At 33.8% G+C, this 19,772-nt stretch overlaps 4 protein-coding genes across 4 annotated transcripts in view; all 4 read right to left on the bottom strand.

Annotated features, from left to right (window-relative positions):
- The window catches only part of LOC119081318 (epidermal growth factor receptor), a 71,312-nt gene extending 65,037 nt beyond the window's left edge, over positions 1 to 6,275 (bottom strand). Inside the window, exon 1 of the mRNA XM_037190104.1 lies at positions 5,503 to 6,275. Within this exon, the coding sequence (XP_037045999.1) occupies positions 5,503 to 5,596 (94 nt within the window). The 5' untranslated portion in view covers positions 5,597 to 6,275. The remainder of the gene's footprint in view (positions 1 to 5,502) is intronic.
- A 1,240-nt stretch (positions 6,276 to 7,515) lies between these two features.
- On the bottom strand, positions 7,516 to 10,632 carry LOC119081317 (interaptin-like). Its single transcript, XM_037190102.1, has 2 exons — positions 10,458 to 10,632; positions 7,516 to 9,418 (listed from the first exon to the last, which is right to left on the bottom strand). The coding sequence occupies exon 2, from the start codon at positions 9,408 to 9,410 to the stop codon at positions 7,533 to 7,535; it is 1,878 nt and encodes a 625-aa protein (XP_037045997.1). The 5' UTR covers positions 9,411 to 9,418; positions 10,458 to 10,632; the 3' UTR covers positions 7,516 to 7,532.
- Positions 10,633 to 14,830: 4,198 nt separating this feature from the next.
- LOC119081314 (probable L-gulonolactone oxidase 4) lies at positions 14,831 to 17,181 on the bottom strand. Its single transcript, XM_037190089.1, has 7 exons — positions 17,013 to 17,181; positions 16,440 to 16,939; positions 16,055 to 16,378; positions 15,763 to 15,991; positions 15,448 to 15,694; positions 15,284 to 15,392; positions 14,831 to 15,227 (listed from the first exon to the last, which is right to left on the bottom strand). Exons 1-7 carry the CDS (start codon positions 17,141 to 17,143, stop codon positions 14,905 to 14,907), a joined length of 1,863 nt encoding a protein of 620 aa, XP_037045984.1. The 5' UTR covers positions 17,144 to 17,181; the 3' UTR covers positions 14,831 to 14,904.
- Positions 17,182 to 19,219: 2,038 nt separating this feature from the next.
- The window catches only part of LOC119081316 (protein NDRG3), a 31,351-nt gene continuing 30,798 nt past the window's right edge, over positions 19,220 to 19,772 (bottom strand). The window contains exon 10 of the mRNA XM_037190095.1: positions 19,220 to 19,274. Coding sequence (XP_037045990.1) covers positions 19,222 to 19,274 — 53 coding nt within the window. The 3' untranslated portion in view covers positions 19,220 to 19,221. The remainder of the gene's footprint in view (positions 19,275 to 19,772) is intronic.

Here is a 19,772-nt window from a genome sequence, read left to right as displayed (position 1 = left end):
TGTAATTATCTTAAATGATCAGTACTTTGTTTCATAATTTCACGGTGATTTTGTTCATTGGTTCTGCGAAATGGTGATCATAACTACCACAAACATCGACTACATATTGAAATGGAAATGTAAAAAAAGATCTCGTTCAACCAACACCCTGCCATAACATTCTGCTCCAAAGCGATCCAAGTTTTACAATGACTTCCATAGTCTTTGCAATAAATTAATACACACGCAGATTAAAGATTTCACTACTATCGCCGATCAATACGATATGATGTTTCTTTGTATCTTCAGAAGAAGGCCTTTTTCTACACCTTTTCCAACTGTTAAAATCTGATGTGTCGAATTCTGTATCCAGTCCGTTTTCATTCTGGACGATCTGGGCGTTTTGTTTAAGTATAAGAAACAAATTAGAAAACTTAATGGTCTACCTGTGTCGCATTCAAAATCGAAAAATTCACTCAAACTTGTATGTAGATGCCAGTTGGACGAATCAGACATGGTATTACAAGGATGCGAAAGATATGTTTGATCGAATTTTCTGTCTTAAAATAGAACAAAATCAGTTCAACGAATCACCCTATGACGCTCTTAGGTACCTGCCCTGTGCACCTTTTATGATTTTTAAATTGTAAAGTTTAAAAAAAAGTTCACATCACAGGTAAACTAATAGATATCGACACGCATACATAATAGTGGTTGTCTGGAGTAAAAAAAAGTCTTTTCATTCCGTTGAATGTGATCCTTCCTCCCTCATCATTATTCGGAAAAAAATCACAATAAAACTTTATTTATGAATTGCAGTGATTTTTCTTTTGCTCAAGGATCTTTCATATTGTGTGAACTAGATATACGAAGTAAGCCGGCTGAGTTTAGTTCAAAAAAAAAAGAAGAAAAAGAAGTTTCTCATTCTTCTTTCAATAAGCGAATTCGAATGGGCTCTACCAATATGTTTGGCATTTGAAATGTGCATATATGGGTATGGCTCATACACGTTTTTTCTGCTTGGACTGGAGATTTCGTTCGGGTATCGTTATCATAGGTGAAATCAACATATTTGATTCATACACTTTTTTTAACACTTAAAAAGTGCAGAACATATCGAGATAGGATATATAAATATAGTTGAGCAAACTATCGTAGCTAGATCATATGTTATGCATTCAATATATTTATTGTCCATTACATCATTTGTTGGTCTGTGTTGGATGAATTGTTGCAAATGTTTTTTGTAAACATGATTTTCTGGTTCTTTCATTTATGCTATTTTGAACAATTATTATTATCCAACGCTGTATACATATATGTTGCTTTGAACCAAGAAAAATATCTCTTAAAAGTAATTTTCAATTTCGAATTATAAAAATAAGACGGAAAAAAATTGTGAAAGTGACCATGTTACTTACATACGGTTTTATTGTTATTAATATGGGTTCGGATAAATCTGCGTTAGAAGGTAGGTTATTTGAGAATTTGTATAATGTGTGGGAAATAAGTTGCGTTGCGTTTTAGAGGTTGTCTAATGTTGTTAAGGTGTATTTACCATGTCATCTGTTTAATATGATCAATGTCTAAATATCATTACAATTCGGTAGATTTGTTCAATGAACAATGTAGATGGTAAATGAACGAATTAGACTGAATGTGAAGGCGCACATATGCTACTTGCGAGTAAGACTATAAATCTGCTGTTCCCATGCCATACCTTCATTTCTTCTATAAATAGGCTCCCCATAAAAAAGGCAATTAAAAAACTACCAATAAATCATATTCCTTTCTATTGCTTTTTTTTACGCATAAATAGAAACAAAAATTTGAGAGATATCATACATCTGCTTCCGATATTATTTCGAAGAAAATGAGATAAAAATTCCAACATACGAAAGTGAATTGATGAAAAACGATAATTTATGTTTTCTTTATTTTTATTCTTTAAAATGTCAGAGTTTTTAATTTATTTGAAATTATTTATCGGTTTTTATCGGTATTTGGGTTATTGATTATCCAACACTACGGAATATCCTCCACTTCCAACTAAATTCTGACTGAAAAACTAAATAAATTACTAATAAACGATAACGACACCAAAAGAATTTGAAACGCCTTCAACAAAACATTTTTGTTTCTGAAAATTAAGAAGAAAAAAATTTTCACGTAACCTTCACCGATAGGAAAATTATTTTTTTCACAAATTTTGTTTTCATATCATATAAAACAGTTTATAACGTTTCCCACGCAAGCGACACTTCTCTGTTCAATTGTGTGTATATACATAGAGAGACCATAGAGACGCGTTACGTTTTTTTCGTTGGCAATTACAGATAAATTTTCTGGGTTATGACATGACTCTATATGACACCCATTTATCGTTCGTTTTGAGAACATGTTGAAAATGTAAATGATTTTCTTGGGAAAATTCTAGAAATAGTTTTTGAAATCGAAATGATAATATCTATGTCACAGTAAGTTCAATTTCATATCCAACCTCCGATATGTTTCGTTAAAAACGAGATTATGAATCCATTTCCAATATTTTTTTTGCAGAATGTGTTGATTGACGAAATAATGTTTAATGTGTAACCAGTTCAATGTATGACCACGTGACTAAATTCTTGTATACATACTATTATGATGATGTTAATGGAAAGCAATTTATAATTGAGTTGATTCGGTCAAGCTGAAAGTCACTATAAAACTTTTTCTCAAGAGTTCGATTCATACTAATCAATTTGAATAGAGTTGAATGAATCATGGTGATATTAATTAGAATTCATGAACGAATGACATAGTATACACTAACACATGAATTTGACTTTAGATGATATGAAGATTAGTGTGTCTTAGCATAGTAGAGCTTAATAAAAATGGGGTCTGCTCCCAAAAATATTTTAATTAATTAATGAGTTGGCAAACAATGGCCACACAAGTTTATTACTCTTTTAACATTCCAAGCACGGTTAGTAATTTACGAAACTAAAGTTTTCCTTTGAAATGGAAAATTATAGCACCAACAATTCGTTTGTTTGGTCTGTTATTGTGAACAAAAATATTTAATTTTCATTTTTTCAAATTAATTCGGTTTATTGCGAAGGATTTAAATGTGTTTTCACTTGAACGTGTTTCGGCGTAAAATTAAAACGGTTCGTAATACGCTAATGATAAAAATAAGTTTGCGCTCGATATTTTTTCGAAGAAATCTAACTATCAGCACCTGAAATTTATCTTTAAATTTAAAAGATTAACAGGAAAAAGTTTCCTATCGATTAGTTAAAATTCTGTTAATCTTTTATGTCAGAATGAATTTATGAGAAAAGACTTAGTAATGGAACTGAGAAAATCTATAATTAAATTCATGTCTTTTGTCAAACGAGCCAACTTTTACCGATAACGCGATGAACCTTTTTAATTACCATTATAACTCGTCTTTCAGTCTTTCTCAAGTCTGATTCGTACAATTTTTTTCCTTTCATTGCAGCTAATTACGATAAATTCAAGTACCATCAAAGACTTCATCATTTAACACATCTTCAACTTATCACGATATACCCAATGTGACATGCATCTGCGGTTGCATGAACACTGCCATTTATACGTTAGAGCGATGCAATAATTAAAAGAGAACCAGCTAATATTTATTTTACGGTTTATTAATTGTCAAAGGTCAAAATAAAATGTTCTTCTGTCGTGTACAATACAGTTTGTATAACCAAGCATTTATCAGAAAGAGGATTGAAAATGGTTGAAAATGTTGAATGAACATCAACGTTGCTTGTTTCGTTTATATTTCATCCAATCTTGTAGCTAATAAATGGCTAAGAAGTTTTCAGATTGTAAGGTGAAGATGTGAATGAATTGTAGTTGAATAGATAAATTTTATGGGTGGCGTGCCCATATTTATGCACGTTGTTGGTGTGATTCTGTATGTTTAAAAAAAACTCGAAATATTCATAATCGATTGCGATTAATTTTCAATTCGAATTTCACATTGGTGTCACTGATTCATGGACTTAGCTACTCGACAGTCGTTATGTTTAAACATTTTGATTCTGAAGACATTAGGAAAGAATGAAGATTATATTTGAGTGTCAAGCCAACGCCTCTGCGCTGTTAACTATAAAATACGTTGGTTAGATGCCATAGTTAGTTGCCGTCTAACTAATGATTAGTTAATTGTAGTATTAGACAGGGTACATTTAAGATGAATTTTGTTCAATAGTAATATATCGGTCGATTCAACGGATTTGAATTTTTTTTTCATGGTGTATGCAAACAGTAACAATAAACTAGATAATTGCATCAGAACAAAAAATTTCTTATACTGAGCGACACCCACTTCCTTTGTTTACATTTTCGACTAACTTGAATAGTATGATGCAAAACATAAAGCTAAATCGGATAGACATTGCCACTTAAATAGTTTCAATTTTTCATTGAATCATTTACAGCGTATCTCCGCTACAGCAGATTTTACTACAGTGAACGACATCTCAAATGTCTCACTGTCAAATTTTTCTGAGAATTTTATTGTGTCATTGCAAATTCACAATAACATTCTCTGAAAAAAATGACAGTGAGACATTTGAGATGTCGTTCACTGTAAAACAAATGATAAAACTGGTAAACGATTTCATATTGTTTTATCCGTCTTCATTGGCATTAATTCGGCTCGTTTGCCTTTGCAGTCATCAATACATGAATAATAAAATTGAACAAGATGAAACTCTACCCCGGAATATAGTTTCGTCCTTTTCGTCTACTTAACCTTTTCGACAGTCGTCTTAAGACAAAACGAAAATATAAGGGAATGCGGTTTGGTCGACAAACATGGCAGCACACACACATGACGCTGAGAGATCAACAGGAAATGAAGGAAAGAAAAAAAAACTTTCATAAAGGTGCATATCGTACATATGTGCTCTCACCTCAGTATGTATGAGATGTTTTACCATTTTTTACTTAAAATGATTTATGTACAGCAAATAACCCTTACAGATTAAGTACTCAAGTAAAATTTATCATAAATATTGTTGCATGAAAAATAGTAAATGTTATGTTTGGAAAGACAAAAGATGGAGGTAAATAGAAATTACCATAAAAACCAAACAATTAGAAATTCGAAATAAATTGTAAAGAGTAAAGAGAAACATAATATTGCTCTAGGTGTTGTTATACACCCATTTAGTGCATAGTCGGATAGGTACACATTAGAATATAAAATTGCTTTGTTTACTTGTTCTATTAACACATAATTCATTGAACATATTGGAGTCCATTTGAAAAATTTTGATGTTATACGCTCAAAGATATCGCTGTTTGCACATTAAATTTGTTGTGAACACTTGTGACCGATAGAAGAATATATATGAGAGTGCAAATGAAAATATTTACAAATTTCTTCATAGTGGAAAAAAGACGGCAGATCAATAGTCAGATTATTGTCATTTGAATGTGTTTTCATTCATATATGAAAGTTGTTAACTGAGATTGTCTTAATTATTCTCCACTTACCTTTCATATCACTCTCATCCATATAAGTGGCACAATCTGCCATCAAAGCCAGCAGCATTAATCCGAAAATACTCCGATAATCCATTGCGTTCATTGTGTTGATCCGTTACAATTAAAATTTCATTACAATTCCACATGAAAAAAACATCACCCAAAAATTATTTTTACTTTATCACAATAAACGAACGAATATTTTCCACAAAAATTCTTACAGATTTTCACGTAATAAAGCAATTACAATTAAAAGATTTTTTTTTTTGAAATTTCAATTTTCCAGACAATTTGCAAACTGCGATATGTAAAAATAATCAAAAAGTTTTAATTCTGATCGAAATGATGAACCATCGAAAATTCGTAGAAGCGAAAAAAATTCAATTATACCGAGAATGTTTATGAAAGTCTCCTATGTCTGTTACGTTGTTTGTTTTTCTTCTTATAATTTTGTTAAAAAAATGCACACACAATTCACACAATTCAAACACAAATGTTAATTCAAATTTTAATATCCAAAATATTATGTCATCGATGCTAATGAATTACCGAAAAATCTTTTTCCAAAAATTCATCAATGAAATAGGTGTTCACGATAATTTCTTTGACAAACTTTGATATTGGTGTAATGTTTCTCGTATGCTAATTTCATAAACACACCAAACGACAATAATACACTTCATTCATAAATAACAGAAAAAGTAAAAAAAAAGAACTGTTCCGATAGCTGTATTCAAACTGTTCGTAAGAGCGACACCAACAATCACCGTAAAAGTCTGAGTAGATCTGAAAAACAAATATAAATTTAAACAAGTGGATGTTCAAAATCATGCAGCAGTCATCAACAACAACTGCTCCATCTGGTGATAGAAACAAAGCTTTCTATGCTTACAGTAATTTAATGATTGGAATTGTAGATGGAGCTAAAAAAGAAGAAAAACTCGTCAAAGTTTTTTAAGGCTGTTACATAGTTATTGAGACCGCGTAAAACATTCTTAATTACAATACAACATAACATTAACTTCGGCGATGGTTCTTCATTTTTTTTAATTCAAGGAGCAATGAAATGGCTACAAATCTAATGCTTCGGTCCCAAGTCTTGGGAATTCAATGCATCTTTTTGACAAGAACACATAGCGTACGATTTTTACTTTTAGACTTAGCATTATCAGTTATAATCCGTTTTAAGGGAGTAATGAAATTGCAGCAAATTTAACCTGTTACAGACGGTAAGCATATGACCAGTATTATTATAGGGTCTATTTCTTCCATCGATCAAAGTATTTTCAATCTGTTGATTTCCAATCTTGTACTTCAATTTTTTTAACATGCATTTTACTGCTAAAGAAATATATCACCCAGCTCGATGAACAGATGAATATCCGTATGTGACAAGTTAATGCTGCGGTACTCATTACACCTTTTTGACAAGAACACGTAGCGTAAAATTATAATTTTTAGACTTAGTTATGATCCGTTCTACAAATCATAATTAACTTCAGCGATATGGATGGCCAATCACGGCAGAGTAAAATAAACCAGGAAGGAGAAATAATTTTATTCGCAAAAATATAAGGGTTCCTAGTCGAAACAAGCACTCCTGCCTGGTTTACTTAACTCTGCCATGATGGCCGATTTTTCATATATTTTTTTTAATCAGTGAGCAATGAAATGGCTTCAAATCTAATGCTTGGGAACTCAATCCACCCTTTTGACAAGAACACCACACATACCGTAAAAGTTTTATTTTTAGACCTAGAATTATCAGTTATGATCCGTTCTACATACCAGAATGGATGGTCAAGTCTTGATTTTTTTTATTCAAGGAGCAATGAAATGGCTTTAGATTAGGGCTTGGGAACTCAATCCACCCTTTTGACAAGAACACATGTCGTAAAATTTTCATTTTCAGACCTAAAATTATCAGTTACGATCAATTCTACAAAACAGATTTAATTTCAGCTATGGATAGACGATTCTTGATATTTTTTTTTAATTCAAGGGTTCAAGGATTCAAAACACTTTACAGTTCAAATCATTTATTCATATCGAACTCTATGCCTACAAGTTTGAATTTTCCAAGTACTGTCAGAATTCACCTTTTTCTCTGGTCTGAAATACACCTTTCGATTGTCTTCGGTGTAAGTTTTGTTGATTGGCGAAAAGAGATATTCTCCGTAATGTTCACTCCTGACTCGAAAATAGGGACCATCAATAATTTCAAGTGAGAAATGCGCTTCAGTATTTTCGGTCAAATATGCCGGCATCCACGATAAAAGTGTCCTCGGACTGCCATTTTCTGTCACGTATAGATGCTCACGATAATGTGAATTTTTGATCAGAACCTTTCTGCCCTTATCCATAAACTCCATTTCAAAGTCGAATGTGTCGTCGAACTTGTTGATTACCGAAGTGAAAACATAGCGCCTAGACTCATCTGATGGTTGTCCAGAGTAGAGATACTCGTTATTGTTTGCATTCTGTATGCACAAATTGGTGAATATTAAATCACGTACATTTTCGGGAAGATTTTGCTCAATAGCAGTCACCAAAAGTTTGTCTTTCTCTGTGTGAACGGCAATTCGCGTTTGGGTCAGCTGATAGATCACCATGAAGATTTCCTTTTGTTGTGAATGTGAGTGAAGTTTCATTTCATTTAATAGAGCATCGATTAGATGCAATCGATGATTGATTACGTCCAATTTCGGTATCATACTTAGAACTTTATCAACATTCCCAATGTTGCCGTTATACGCACCCTCGACAAATGTTGCTATCATATCTTTAGCTAGAAACAAGCTTTCATTGTTCTTATTGTACATGAAGGTGTAGAACTTTTCGTAGTCGCTTTCTTGATGCATGACTTTCACTGATTCATTCAACGAATTGAAGAGTTGCTTGAATCCTTCATCATGACGGTGCTGAATTATCGCATTGGTTAGCAATAAAAGATTCATCACATTCATGTGTTGATTGGTTTTCATCTGTTCGTACAATGACGAATATCCCAATAAAAATGACTCAAGGTCGTTTGTTTGTTTGACGAATTCGAAAATTACTTTAAAATTTTCTTCTTTGTTAGCATAGACAGCGTAAATGATGCGTCGGATTTGAGCCCTTTCCGTAATGTTCATGAAAGCTTCAACAGCCGAAGAAATGTTCTGTCTTTCCAAATCGGCGATGCACAGTCGTATGTACGCATCGTTTAGAATCCTGCGTTCACTTTCCATTTTCCGCAGCACATTACTGATTTGGTAGTGTTGAACTTGAAGTTCATTTTGCATGGAATCCAATTCTATTTTCTCGTCTTGGCTTACAATGGTCTGGGCTACATTTAGTTGTTGTTGCAATTTTTTGAATTTCTCCTCGTACTCCGTTTTCAATTCTTTGTATTGCTTCGAAGATATTTCCTTGTGCAACATTTCATCGAAATTTTGTTTTATTATCAAAATTGCCGTTTTCAATCGATCCACTTCGCTACAAGCTGCTGATTGTGTCAGGGTAATCGAATCGAAATGAAGAAATTTGTCGGTGTTGTTTTTATTCATTTCGTTCCATATCTTGAATAAATCATCGTGCGAAGCTACGCACATATGTGGCGGTGATAATGACTTTTTAGACGGCGGTTGTTGAATGCTTTCATTGATTGGTGGTAAAACCGTAGCATTTGGCAAAAGCATGTTAAATTCGTACTCTTTCCTACTGTTTAATAAGACACCAAACATTGAATAAATTTGCTGAAACTCCGATGAATGATTGAATAAATAGTCCAACGGGTTGATGTTGCTATCGATGGCATTTTCCGATTGTACAGCATTTGTATTTAGAAGGTTTTCGTCTGTTAGTAGATTCGGAGTCAGAGCATTGACAAGTACCACCAATGATGCAGCAAAATATGAGGACACCAGTATCATCATAAGCACTTCTGAAAATGAAAATGAAAAAGCGTTAGTGAAGCTGTAAGTTAATGGTAAAAAAAATTAAGATCGGGGCGTCCAACGAAACAAACTTTAAAGAAATTTTGACAATCTAAAATTCTAACAGACGCTAGTACGGTAATGTCAACCAAATTTACATTAGTTTCGGCGGTTTTAGCACCTGGTCCAAACACATGCTTATTTGTGTTTGTAAGGTAGTAACCATGGCCTATTTTCGATAATTATCTAAATTATCAAAAAATTCTCAAAATTCTCGAAAAACCTTTAAAATTAAATTTGATGATTTTTCGAGAATTTAGAGAATTTAAATAATCGAAAATGTCCCTGGCACGCAATCCGTTGAAGTAGGACAAAATTATAAAAGTTTATGAGTAGAACAGCTGAAAAAACAGCTGAAGCAAATTTCGATATAAATTTGGTTTACTTTAACTATATTATAATGCGTTTCAACTTGAGACGTCTCCACCCAAGTTTTCTGGCGTAATAATGTCAACTACCTAACTAGACATTCTTGCAGAAAAGTAAATTTATCATGTTTTCTTCTTTGTCACTTAAAATATGTTACTTAAAACACAGACCACAAAAATTAGAATAAAATTAGAAATTCATGACGGAATTAAAATTTCTTCGGCAGTAATTACATGAACGGAATTTTGAAAACCGGCAATTTTTCTGTTTCTGTTTCTGTTCACAAAAGAACAAATTAACCAAAAAATAGAAAATATATCGGTTTTCAAAATTTCGTTCGTGTAATACGTAACGTTGAACTTTCCACACAAACTGCAAAACAGAAAACACTCTACAGACCATAAGGGTTGTAAAATATGTTTGAAAATAACACCACTGTATGAGTTCTGTAGTAACTATTATGTTGTTCAAGTAGAGATATGGCTAGACGGAAACACACATGTAAACGTTTTTGATATTCCAAAAGCAGAGTTCGAATTTTCTTTTTGTTTTATTTTGGAAAATATTTAATAAAAATTCTTTTCTTATTTAATCGATCACATAACATGTAACACTTACTTTTAAACACAAATGTAATAATCGGTTACGACAATTTTAATAATTAAAAGATGAATTTGTATGCAAAAATTTCTCTTTAAATTTTTGAATATTTTATTGATTTTCTTTCTATTTTTTTTTGTTTTGTTTAAACGACCTGTGTCTCGTACGAACACCGTCTACACTACAAACTGATAACAAATTTACAGATGCGTATGGTTTTATATACACGTCCAAATCTTTCCGAACGGACGAATCAAAATATGACAATAAATCTAATGTATCGAAAACATAATCGATGTTAAAAGATTGGTTCGATTTCAATGATGTGACGATCATCAAATGAGATAGTGTTTTGCTTTCACGCAGATCATTTCTTTTGTGACGCGATTTGTTGTGTGTGTTAATATCTGGTTAGATTGATAATAGAAACTTATCGGTGAACGCGACTAGGTCCACTATCGAAAATGCTACATGGAATCAATTATGATTTGAAGTTCAGTGTTTCAAAAGTTGGTAGTGTTTTGTCCAAACATGAATAAACATCTCAAACTGTTGGCTTTTTAAATTTCTCGTAACTGCTGGACTGAATTCGAACTGTTAAAGATATGTTGCAAAGCTAGATGTCATACCCGTTTGAGCAAAGCACTCGGGCTCAGAGCGGTTGCAAATCTCCACTAATCTCAAATCTCAGTACCACGAATAAAAAAGCTACAGTTCATGGTTGTGACCAGAAATTTGTTATGAGTAAAAATTTAAGTTCACGATTAGACAATAACGATGTATGAAAAACCTCTACGTTTCACCTTAGAGGTACAATGAATATGTTTTTCATTCGTAGACTGAATTGCAAAATTATACGAGGATGATTGATTTGGTTACATATATCATCTATAGTATCCGCAGCATAATAATTCAATTATCCCAAAATGTTGTAGTTTCAAAGTTTGGAATGATTGAGAAAACAAATAAAATATAAGAAGGGACCCGTAAAAATAGAGTGCGCAATAGCTAGTTGTTTATAAAAGTCATTTAGCTTTAAACTCCACGGCAACACTGCATCTTTAAGTATCTCCTTTCTTTATATTTTCTCCTATTGAAATTGCTTAAAACTATGTTGAAAGCCTCGTCCGCAAACTATGAAAACTATATGTAAGAATTTTGAATTTGAATTTTTTTAAGGTCAAATTAGACCCACCTTAATCTTACCTCTTCATAACAAATTTTGTAAGTAAGTATCATTGTTATTAAAATATAGTTAGAAATTAACGTTTTTAACGTTTAACGTTTAAGTTGCTGGTATGCGAACTCGGTACCTCCGGATCTCCAGTCGTTCACACTGAGCTGTTTGATTCTTAATCTTTTCATAGATTTACTTCATCACATCAACAACAGCTACGTTCGCCCTGCGATAGCATAGAAAACGATGTGGAACGAATAAAATTGCAGGACGAGTGCAAATATAATCCATTGCATGAGGTAAATAATTTTTTTTTTTTACTTTTTTTACTGCCTTCCCCATGAGTGATAGTCAACTTCACGTAGGAATTCTCGAAAAAAAAGAAGCGAATATGTTTATCATGTAATGGATTATCTCTGCAGGGAAGCCAATTAAGTAATTTTACTAACAAATAACTGAAGATAACATTAGAGGTGTTTGAACGTCGCAAGAAATACAAAATTATTCGATTGTTTTAAATGCGAATCTCCGTTCGTTGTGGAAGTGGGAATATAGTCGATGCATAAGTAAAACTTGAGACACTTTCACTATATGGATATAACAGGAGCGCATAAGTGTTTACCAAGTTCAATCAACTAATATTTTAGAGAGAAAAAAACTGTTGACTCGTCTCAGGCATTATATGCAACTTCAGTAGAATATGAATTCGGTTGAACATTACTCCAGTTATCGTGTTAACAAAAAGCAGAAAAGGCTTCTTTCGAGAACTACTCGCAGATGGTTGAACCGATGCCACCCATTTTCGAACTTGACCTGGAGATTCCAATACTTCGTCGATTAAAAAAAAAGTTTAAAAGTTAACATTTAACGTTTTTTCAGCACATTTCCATACATTTTTAATCATAGTGAACGTGTTACGTACGGTGTATTTTCTTTTGTAATATGTCCGACACTTTTTTGAATGAAAATATTTTACCGCCGAAGTGAACACAGCAAACATTCATTCTAGTACTTATAATAGCGGAGTGTCACAATTGTGTCGAAATATTTTCTGTGTTTTTGTCGCGACAAAACAAAAAAAAACTTTTTGTTTTTTCATCGAGTAAAAAGTGTTTTAGTGTTCAAATATGCCTTGGCGACCTAAAGAGACTATAGGTTTCTTCCATCGTACGGTAAAAACAAATTTTGACAGGCCGAAAACAACCGACCGTCATCCACAGAAGCAAACCTAACCGCAACTTAAACAAATTTGTTCGTGAAAACTTCAAAGTGAAGTTGTGTTGGCTTCTCTGTGGATGACGGTTGACATTTTCAACGGCCTTGGAAGAAACCTATGCCCGAATACAATGGAAAGCATAAGAGGTGAGTTTCTTTGAATTTTTTCGGTGAATTTTTGTGATAAAATTTTCCATACATTTTCGGGAAACTGTCCTGTCATTTCCCAATGACGGGCCTCCATGACTTACAGTCAAGGGAATCAACATCTTTTTGATTTCTTGAAAATTTCAGCATTTTCCCAATTTTAAAATCCACAACCAGTAGGCTTGAAAAGACGAATCGATCTGCATCATTAGTTTTTGATGTCCGATTACTTTTGAATATCCCATGATAACTTTTACGAGTTCAGCGCCTTACTTAGTTTTGAGATTTTTGTAATTTTTTTGAAACATTTTTAGATTCATATTCACTCTATCAACAATACCAGAAATAGTAGATAAAACTACAACGGTATGCACATTGCACAACTGTAAATACGGTTGCTGCACCGGAATCGGAAAAAACGAAAATGATGATGAGCAAGTAGCTGTTAAAGAAAGTGTTTAAGCATAAGCAATAGAGGTATAAGCGACATATCAATATTGTCAAGGGATTTTCTCCTGTCCTTCCTACAAATGGAATCAATCATTGAGACTCAATGTTAGATCGATAAGCGCATTAGTTAAGATGCGTCTTTTACCGTTTACGTTCACGTCGCTTTTAAAAACCGCCAAAAAATGAGGTTAAAAAACACCCTTTTTCCACATTCGGAGATCTTCCACCAGCAACTATCTGAAGCCTGTTTTAAGGTCTACTGGCAAAGACCTTTCAAACCATGTCAGACGAAATAGGTTTGTTCCAAGGCCATATGAATTGTCAAATTTCATCCATATAACCATAACCTCAATAATACCTCTGTGTAAATCGCGTAGGCGACGTTGGTCGATTTGTATGAAATATCACGTAAGCGACGTTGCTATGGATGAAATTGTCGTTTTTCGGGTTGTCAAAGTTCGTGTTTACAGTTACTTGGAACAAACCTATGGGTCCGATTTTGATAGGTGAATTTTCAGAAGAATCGCTCCTAGAGAGTTGTTTCCAACGCAAATTAGAGTTAGAGTTAGAGTTCTCGCTTAATATTCAGAAGTAAAGCGAACCAATGTGGTTGGTATCCAAAGCGTAATTATAGTATCCTCAGGATATTATCCTGCACTAGATTGAAAAATCAAATGAATTAACTTGGAAGGGCTGACATTTGGGGTTTAGCAAAATGTCAGGATTTCACCCATTTCAAGGGAATGCGTTAAAAACTTTTCTCTGTTTAATTTAAAATAAAAAGATTCGATAAATAAATACAAAATTCAATTTAAGAGGCATCGGTGCTTAGCTAAAATGGTATCCTACCAACGCACTTCAAGCATGAGTGGTACACTAAATAGGGCACTGAAACCTGACAGTGTATCGTATAACTGTAAAACACTGTAAAAAACCATTTCATACAAAATTCAGCAGGTGTCGACTATGATCACTTTTGCTTGAAGTGCGTTGATCCAACATTTGCGTGCATCGTATTTCATTTTTGATGATCTTTTCATCAGAATCTTTTTCGAAAAATGTACGACCAACGAATGTGTTAGCTTTAAATAAAAATTAGTTTTGGTTGTAGTCGTGTGAACGGCTCTAAGAAAAGTGAGCAGTTTGACGAATTCTGTTTTCTCAGAGCTGGTGAAACTGCTACAACCAAATCTATCTTCTTTTAAAAGCTAAAACATTCGTGGTCACTATTGCGGTCGTACATTTTAGAAAATGAATTCTGGTGGAAAGATTTCATCAAAAGTAAACTAAAATCCAGTATTTAAAAATTGCCGAAATGTATCTTCTCAGCAAAGTATCGATGGCTCTTATATTTTGAGCAATCGATGATTTTTGCGTTTTTTATTGCATCTCATCTCAGAACTGGCCAAACAAATCTACTTTTATTGAAAAATCAAATATTGTGGGCTATTAATTTCATACAAACATCGGGGCCTTCTAACATTTGCTCAACGCAACTTCAGCTAACTTAGCAACATCGACATCAAGATATTTTACTAAATCGTCCAGAGAAGGTATAGGGTTAATCGGTTTACTGCACTGTTCGTTTCTGGTTTGGCAAACGTGGTATGAGTCATAACCAGGAAGTGTAGTGCATGTTTGATTTGGTCCACAGTCAGTATCCTTGCTGCAAAAGCAGCTACCCAACAGGGCGCAACGAGTTGCCAATGGATTCACGTCTATATCCGTTGATTTCCCCGTTAATCGAAGACCAACTTTATTCATGAAGACACCCTCTGGATCGTGTTTTTGAAGTGCATCTGTTACAGGAATAAATCGTGAATTTTCCTCCATTCAGTGGTTTACAATTATTTACCAATGAAACCATCACGGGCTAATTTTTCCAATTTCAATTTGATGCTCTCAGCGCTATGAACGACCAAACCACCTTTACCCCAATTCGATCTTCCATTGAATTTGTAAATCTGTAATTGAAGCATTTAGCTTCTACACAAACAAGAATCATCAAAGTCAACCTACTAAAGCCTGTACAATTGTTTGGAAACCGGCTAAACTTGCGGATGGCTGGTTGAAAAGATCTTTCGTATTCAACATGCGAAATTCGACATAAGCAGATTCTTGTCCGAACGATGGGGACAAGAATATGTCCGATCTCCCTGAAAATGTTATGCGAATACCGAGCACCGGAAAAGCGGTTGGTGTCTTTTTTATTATGTCTTTGACAGCCTCAGCAAAGTCGGCAAGATCGCAAGTCTTGATGCTAAATCTTTACAGCAAAGGAAACAGAAGATTTTACAATTCTTCTCAAAAGAAAAATCGAGAAATTACACGTACTCGTAGTCAAGAGTCGTTATGCTGTTGGCCCCGTGTGAGTCGGGACAGGCAGCTTGATTGGGACCTTGAGGCTTGCTATAGCAAGTTGGAGAAGAAATCATGTGGGGATAACCTACAGCAGGATTTACCACATTTATTCCATCTTCGGTGAAGATCGGTACCATTTCTGGTGCATTTTGTACAAGCGAGAATTTCATAAAGTTCTCGATAGCGTGAAGAATTTCGTATCCTGGATGCAGTAATTGGCATTGGTTATCGATTAAAAACTAATGTAATGTTTAATGATCCTTACCACCCGCATTTGCTTCTGCGCAAATATTCGATGTTAGTTTAAAGGCCGTCTCTTTGGCTTTAAAGAAAATTTTGGCGAAGTTTGCGTAAACGGACGACAACAAATCATTTGAACGTGCGTTTCCTGGTGTTTCATCGCAAACTATTGTTCTGTTACTTACAACCACTTCCTCAGACGATGGGAACCAGAAAAGCGTGAGCTCATCAGTGTTCCTAGCCCATTTAATTGCTTTATCATTAAACAATATGTCATCACCTTCAATATAATTATGAGCTTGCAACTTGTACAGTTTAACGGTGCGCAATGTAATGTCGACACAAATACCTAAATAAAGTTGCATTAGGAGGGATGCACAAAAAAGTCAGACAAACACTTATAAACTTACCGAGAAGTCCAAGACTCAAACTAAATGCTTTCAACTCATCTGGACTTGAGATAACTTGGATGTCTCCTTTACTGTTTATAATCGTCATTTTCACAACCTGAGCAGCTAGCGTCGAATCATAATTCAAACTATTGCCATGTTCACCAGTCACAACGGCGCCAACAAGCGTTATACTTCCATAAGGTGGTACAGTTGCTAGTGCACGGCCATTCTGGCGGAGGAACTCGCCACAATCAAATAAATTTACACCAGCGCCGAAAGTCACTGTATTGTCATCATTCATCTTTTTATATTGCAGTGCTCCGATGGCCATAGGTATTCCAGCTGTACAAATTAGATCAGATTGGCCATTCTGATTCCCGTAGGCTTTCACTGCGACACCTTTGGTAATTGCTTCTTTTACAATTTTCTCAACATCGTCAGCGCTTTCCGGATATCGCGGAGAGTCGGATGGATTACATACCACATACGGTAGCTTCGGCGAGTAACTCTTTGGAGGTCTGTTTGTGAAGGGAAAATTTATTTCTTTTTAATTAAATTTATGATGCGATAATGTTCGGATAAGAAACGAACTTAATGCAAACGAGCTCCCATTTCGAACATTTTATATCACACTGAAGATTAGGAAATACACTTATAGTAGTGCTGAATACAAACTCAAAGGACACCAGGAAATAGAAAAAGATATAATAAAAGTATGACATCGTAAAAATTGTAACCCGATCCGGTAATAAAATAATTTTAAATTGTAAAGAATAGCAAATGCAGAGCCTTTTATATCCGTTCGCTTTTACGCAGTTAAGGTCATAGTCAGGACGGCATCGTATTAAATTAAAAAAATAAACGATATTTTTGGTGACACAATCATTAGTTCAGCCGTTGGCGGTAATGGTCACTTGCGACTCATTTTAGTTTCTTTCATCTCAGGTGGTACTGACAAGAATAGTCCAAGAATGGGAGAAATTTCGGTAGGTAAACAATAATCGCTAAAAATACCCTGCTACGTAAAAGGGGTCAAACAGACAAGTATTCTTTCAATTGCAATATATTATTTGCTAGCTCCATATTTATTCAACTGCATTCAATTCGAATTTTTAAGATGAACGACTTTTACTGTCAAGGTGTCATTTTCGTTTCAATAAGAAACTGAAATGAGATCATCCATTCCGTAAAATTAAAGAAAAAATAAAATTATTGCAGTACGGTAGACGGAAATGAAATCTAGGCATGAATTTGCTTCTGTTATTGTTCAGCTGGTCCACTCTTACAAACAAAACTGCTCACCCGTATTTATACGGTTTTATTTCACCAGTAAAAAGCAGTTCTGTTTGTATGAGTGGATTAGCTGAAAAACGGCTGAAGCAAGTTGATGACTAAATTTCAGTGACATCCACTGTACTAAATTAATTTTATCAAAACTGATGATAAAGATTCCGCATGAAGTCCTCCAAGAGTACTAATGAATTAATGGAAGCTAGTCTTCAGTAAAAATCATTTAGAAAGTGACATACGGAAAAATTTGTAATACTACTGTACTGTTACTTCCTTTTTTCTTTAACGGCACGACATTCTCTTTTCTATTTAAGGGCACGATAACATGATTTATTTCCTAATCGTGCTTCAAAGCTCGAACGTTAATAATTAAAAACTGACAATGATCGTAAATTCTCAACATTTAGCAAGTCAGCTTGGACACTGTATTTTTGGAACAAAAAGTTTTGACGTTGGAGTTTATTTCACAGCTTCACCTAAGATTTCATGATTAAAACTAAAAATTTCAAACATGGAGCAAATGTAAAGTAGGTATAAATCCGATTGTGACAAGCTAATCAAATCTGTTTTAACAGGGCATAAAATAAACATTTTTCTCCCCGAACTGTCACTTTTTTTTGTTCTGAAAAAGAATGTCACATATTGATGTTTTTCTTTCGATGCTGTTTGTCTTACCACACAAATATATATATTTATGCTACTAGAACTGTAAAACGGTATCGGGGTTCGAGGTGTTTGCTATATCAAGAACCAAGATACCGTTTTACATATCTAGTAGAATAAATAGTTTTATACATCGAGCGTGTGAAAGTTCGCTTGCTCTACCGTAAAGCGAGCGGACTTTACAGGGAAGAGATGTATCAAATAAAAAAAAGTTCTTCTGAAAAATGTTCCTGATGGTCATGGAACCCTACGTACTTTCCTCGAAGTGACAAAGGTCCTATTTCTTCGGTTTGAGAAAAAAGGGACTCTTAATGTCAAAAGTAAAGGGACTCATAACGTCAACAGAAGCAAAGTTGAAGTTTTCGTGTTAGTGGTGTGTGTGATATAATTTTTCGGGTCATAATTCCTCTAGGTAGTTTACCTCTATGCTTATAATTAACTCTATTAGTCAACTTTTCGATCATAAGTTTTATGTGATTAACTTTTATAGTGTTTTTTTTAATAAATTATTTATTATAATTCGAGTGGAATACACAGTAATACGATTTTCGTCATGTGTACGTAAAACTCTCAATCACCGTAATCCATGTAACTACTGTCTACTTACCTGTTTTCGGATGAAGAAGTTCTGACTCCTATTTCTTCCAAATATTATTAATAACAAAAATGCATCAATTGTTTTAACATGATTATTTAATTTTATTATTTATCTCGTATTTTACTCGCATTGAATTTGCATTTTTGACTCAAGTGAAATTAATAATTTTTTTTACAAACAAACTGAAAGGTCTAGTTTTCAATTATATAACATCCAGATCCACTAGGCAGCGCAAGCATATTTTTTTTATTATGCTACGTTAAAGTTTACATAAATATTTATGATGGGATGTAGTTTGTGCGCTGCAAATTAAAATTTAAATGGACAAACAAGGAATTGGATTTAAAAAAAAATTATTTACGAAAATAAGACTTAATAAAATCAAGTTTGCATAGTTTTTAACTTAGCAAATTTCGGTAGAGTCTTACAGATATGTTACGCCTACACATTGCAACTGAAAAGTCGACTAACGAATGATAATTTATTAGAAATTGATATTTTTGAGTCGACTTATATAGTTGTCCATAAATTACGTCCACTTTTAAGTGATGAAAGGAGGTGTGACCGAAAGGGGCACGCCATTTTACATCGGGGATAGGTTTCGAAAATCGGAAAAAACATTGGACGTCATTTATGGGTACCAACCCAACGGCAAAATGTTTATTAGCGCTACACATACCCATTGAACGAAATAAAAATTTGGAAAAATAATTTTAGCAAGACGAGGCACAAGTGAAGAAAAATTTGCTCATAAAATGTCTTTTGTTGTTGTGTTTTTTTTTTATTCATTTCCTATCACA

Source organism: Bradysia coprophila, unplaced genomic scaffold, assembly GCF_014529535.1.
Source record: "Bradysia coprophila strain Holo2 unplaced genomic scaffold, BU_Bcop_v1 contig_358, whole genome shotgun sequence".
Classification (NCBI taxonomy): domain Eukaryota; kingdom Metazoa; phylum Arthropoda; class Insecta; order Diptera; family Sciaridae; genus Bradysia; species Bradysia coprophila.
Note: the sequence above shows the minus strand (reverse complement) of the source record. Positions and strands in the feature narration are given on the sequence as shown.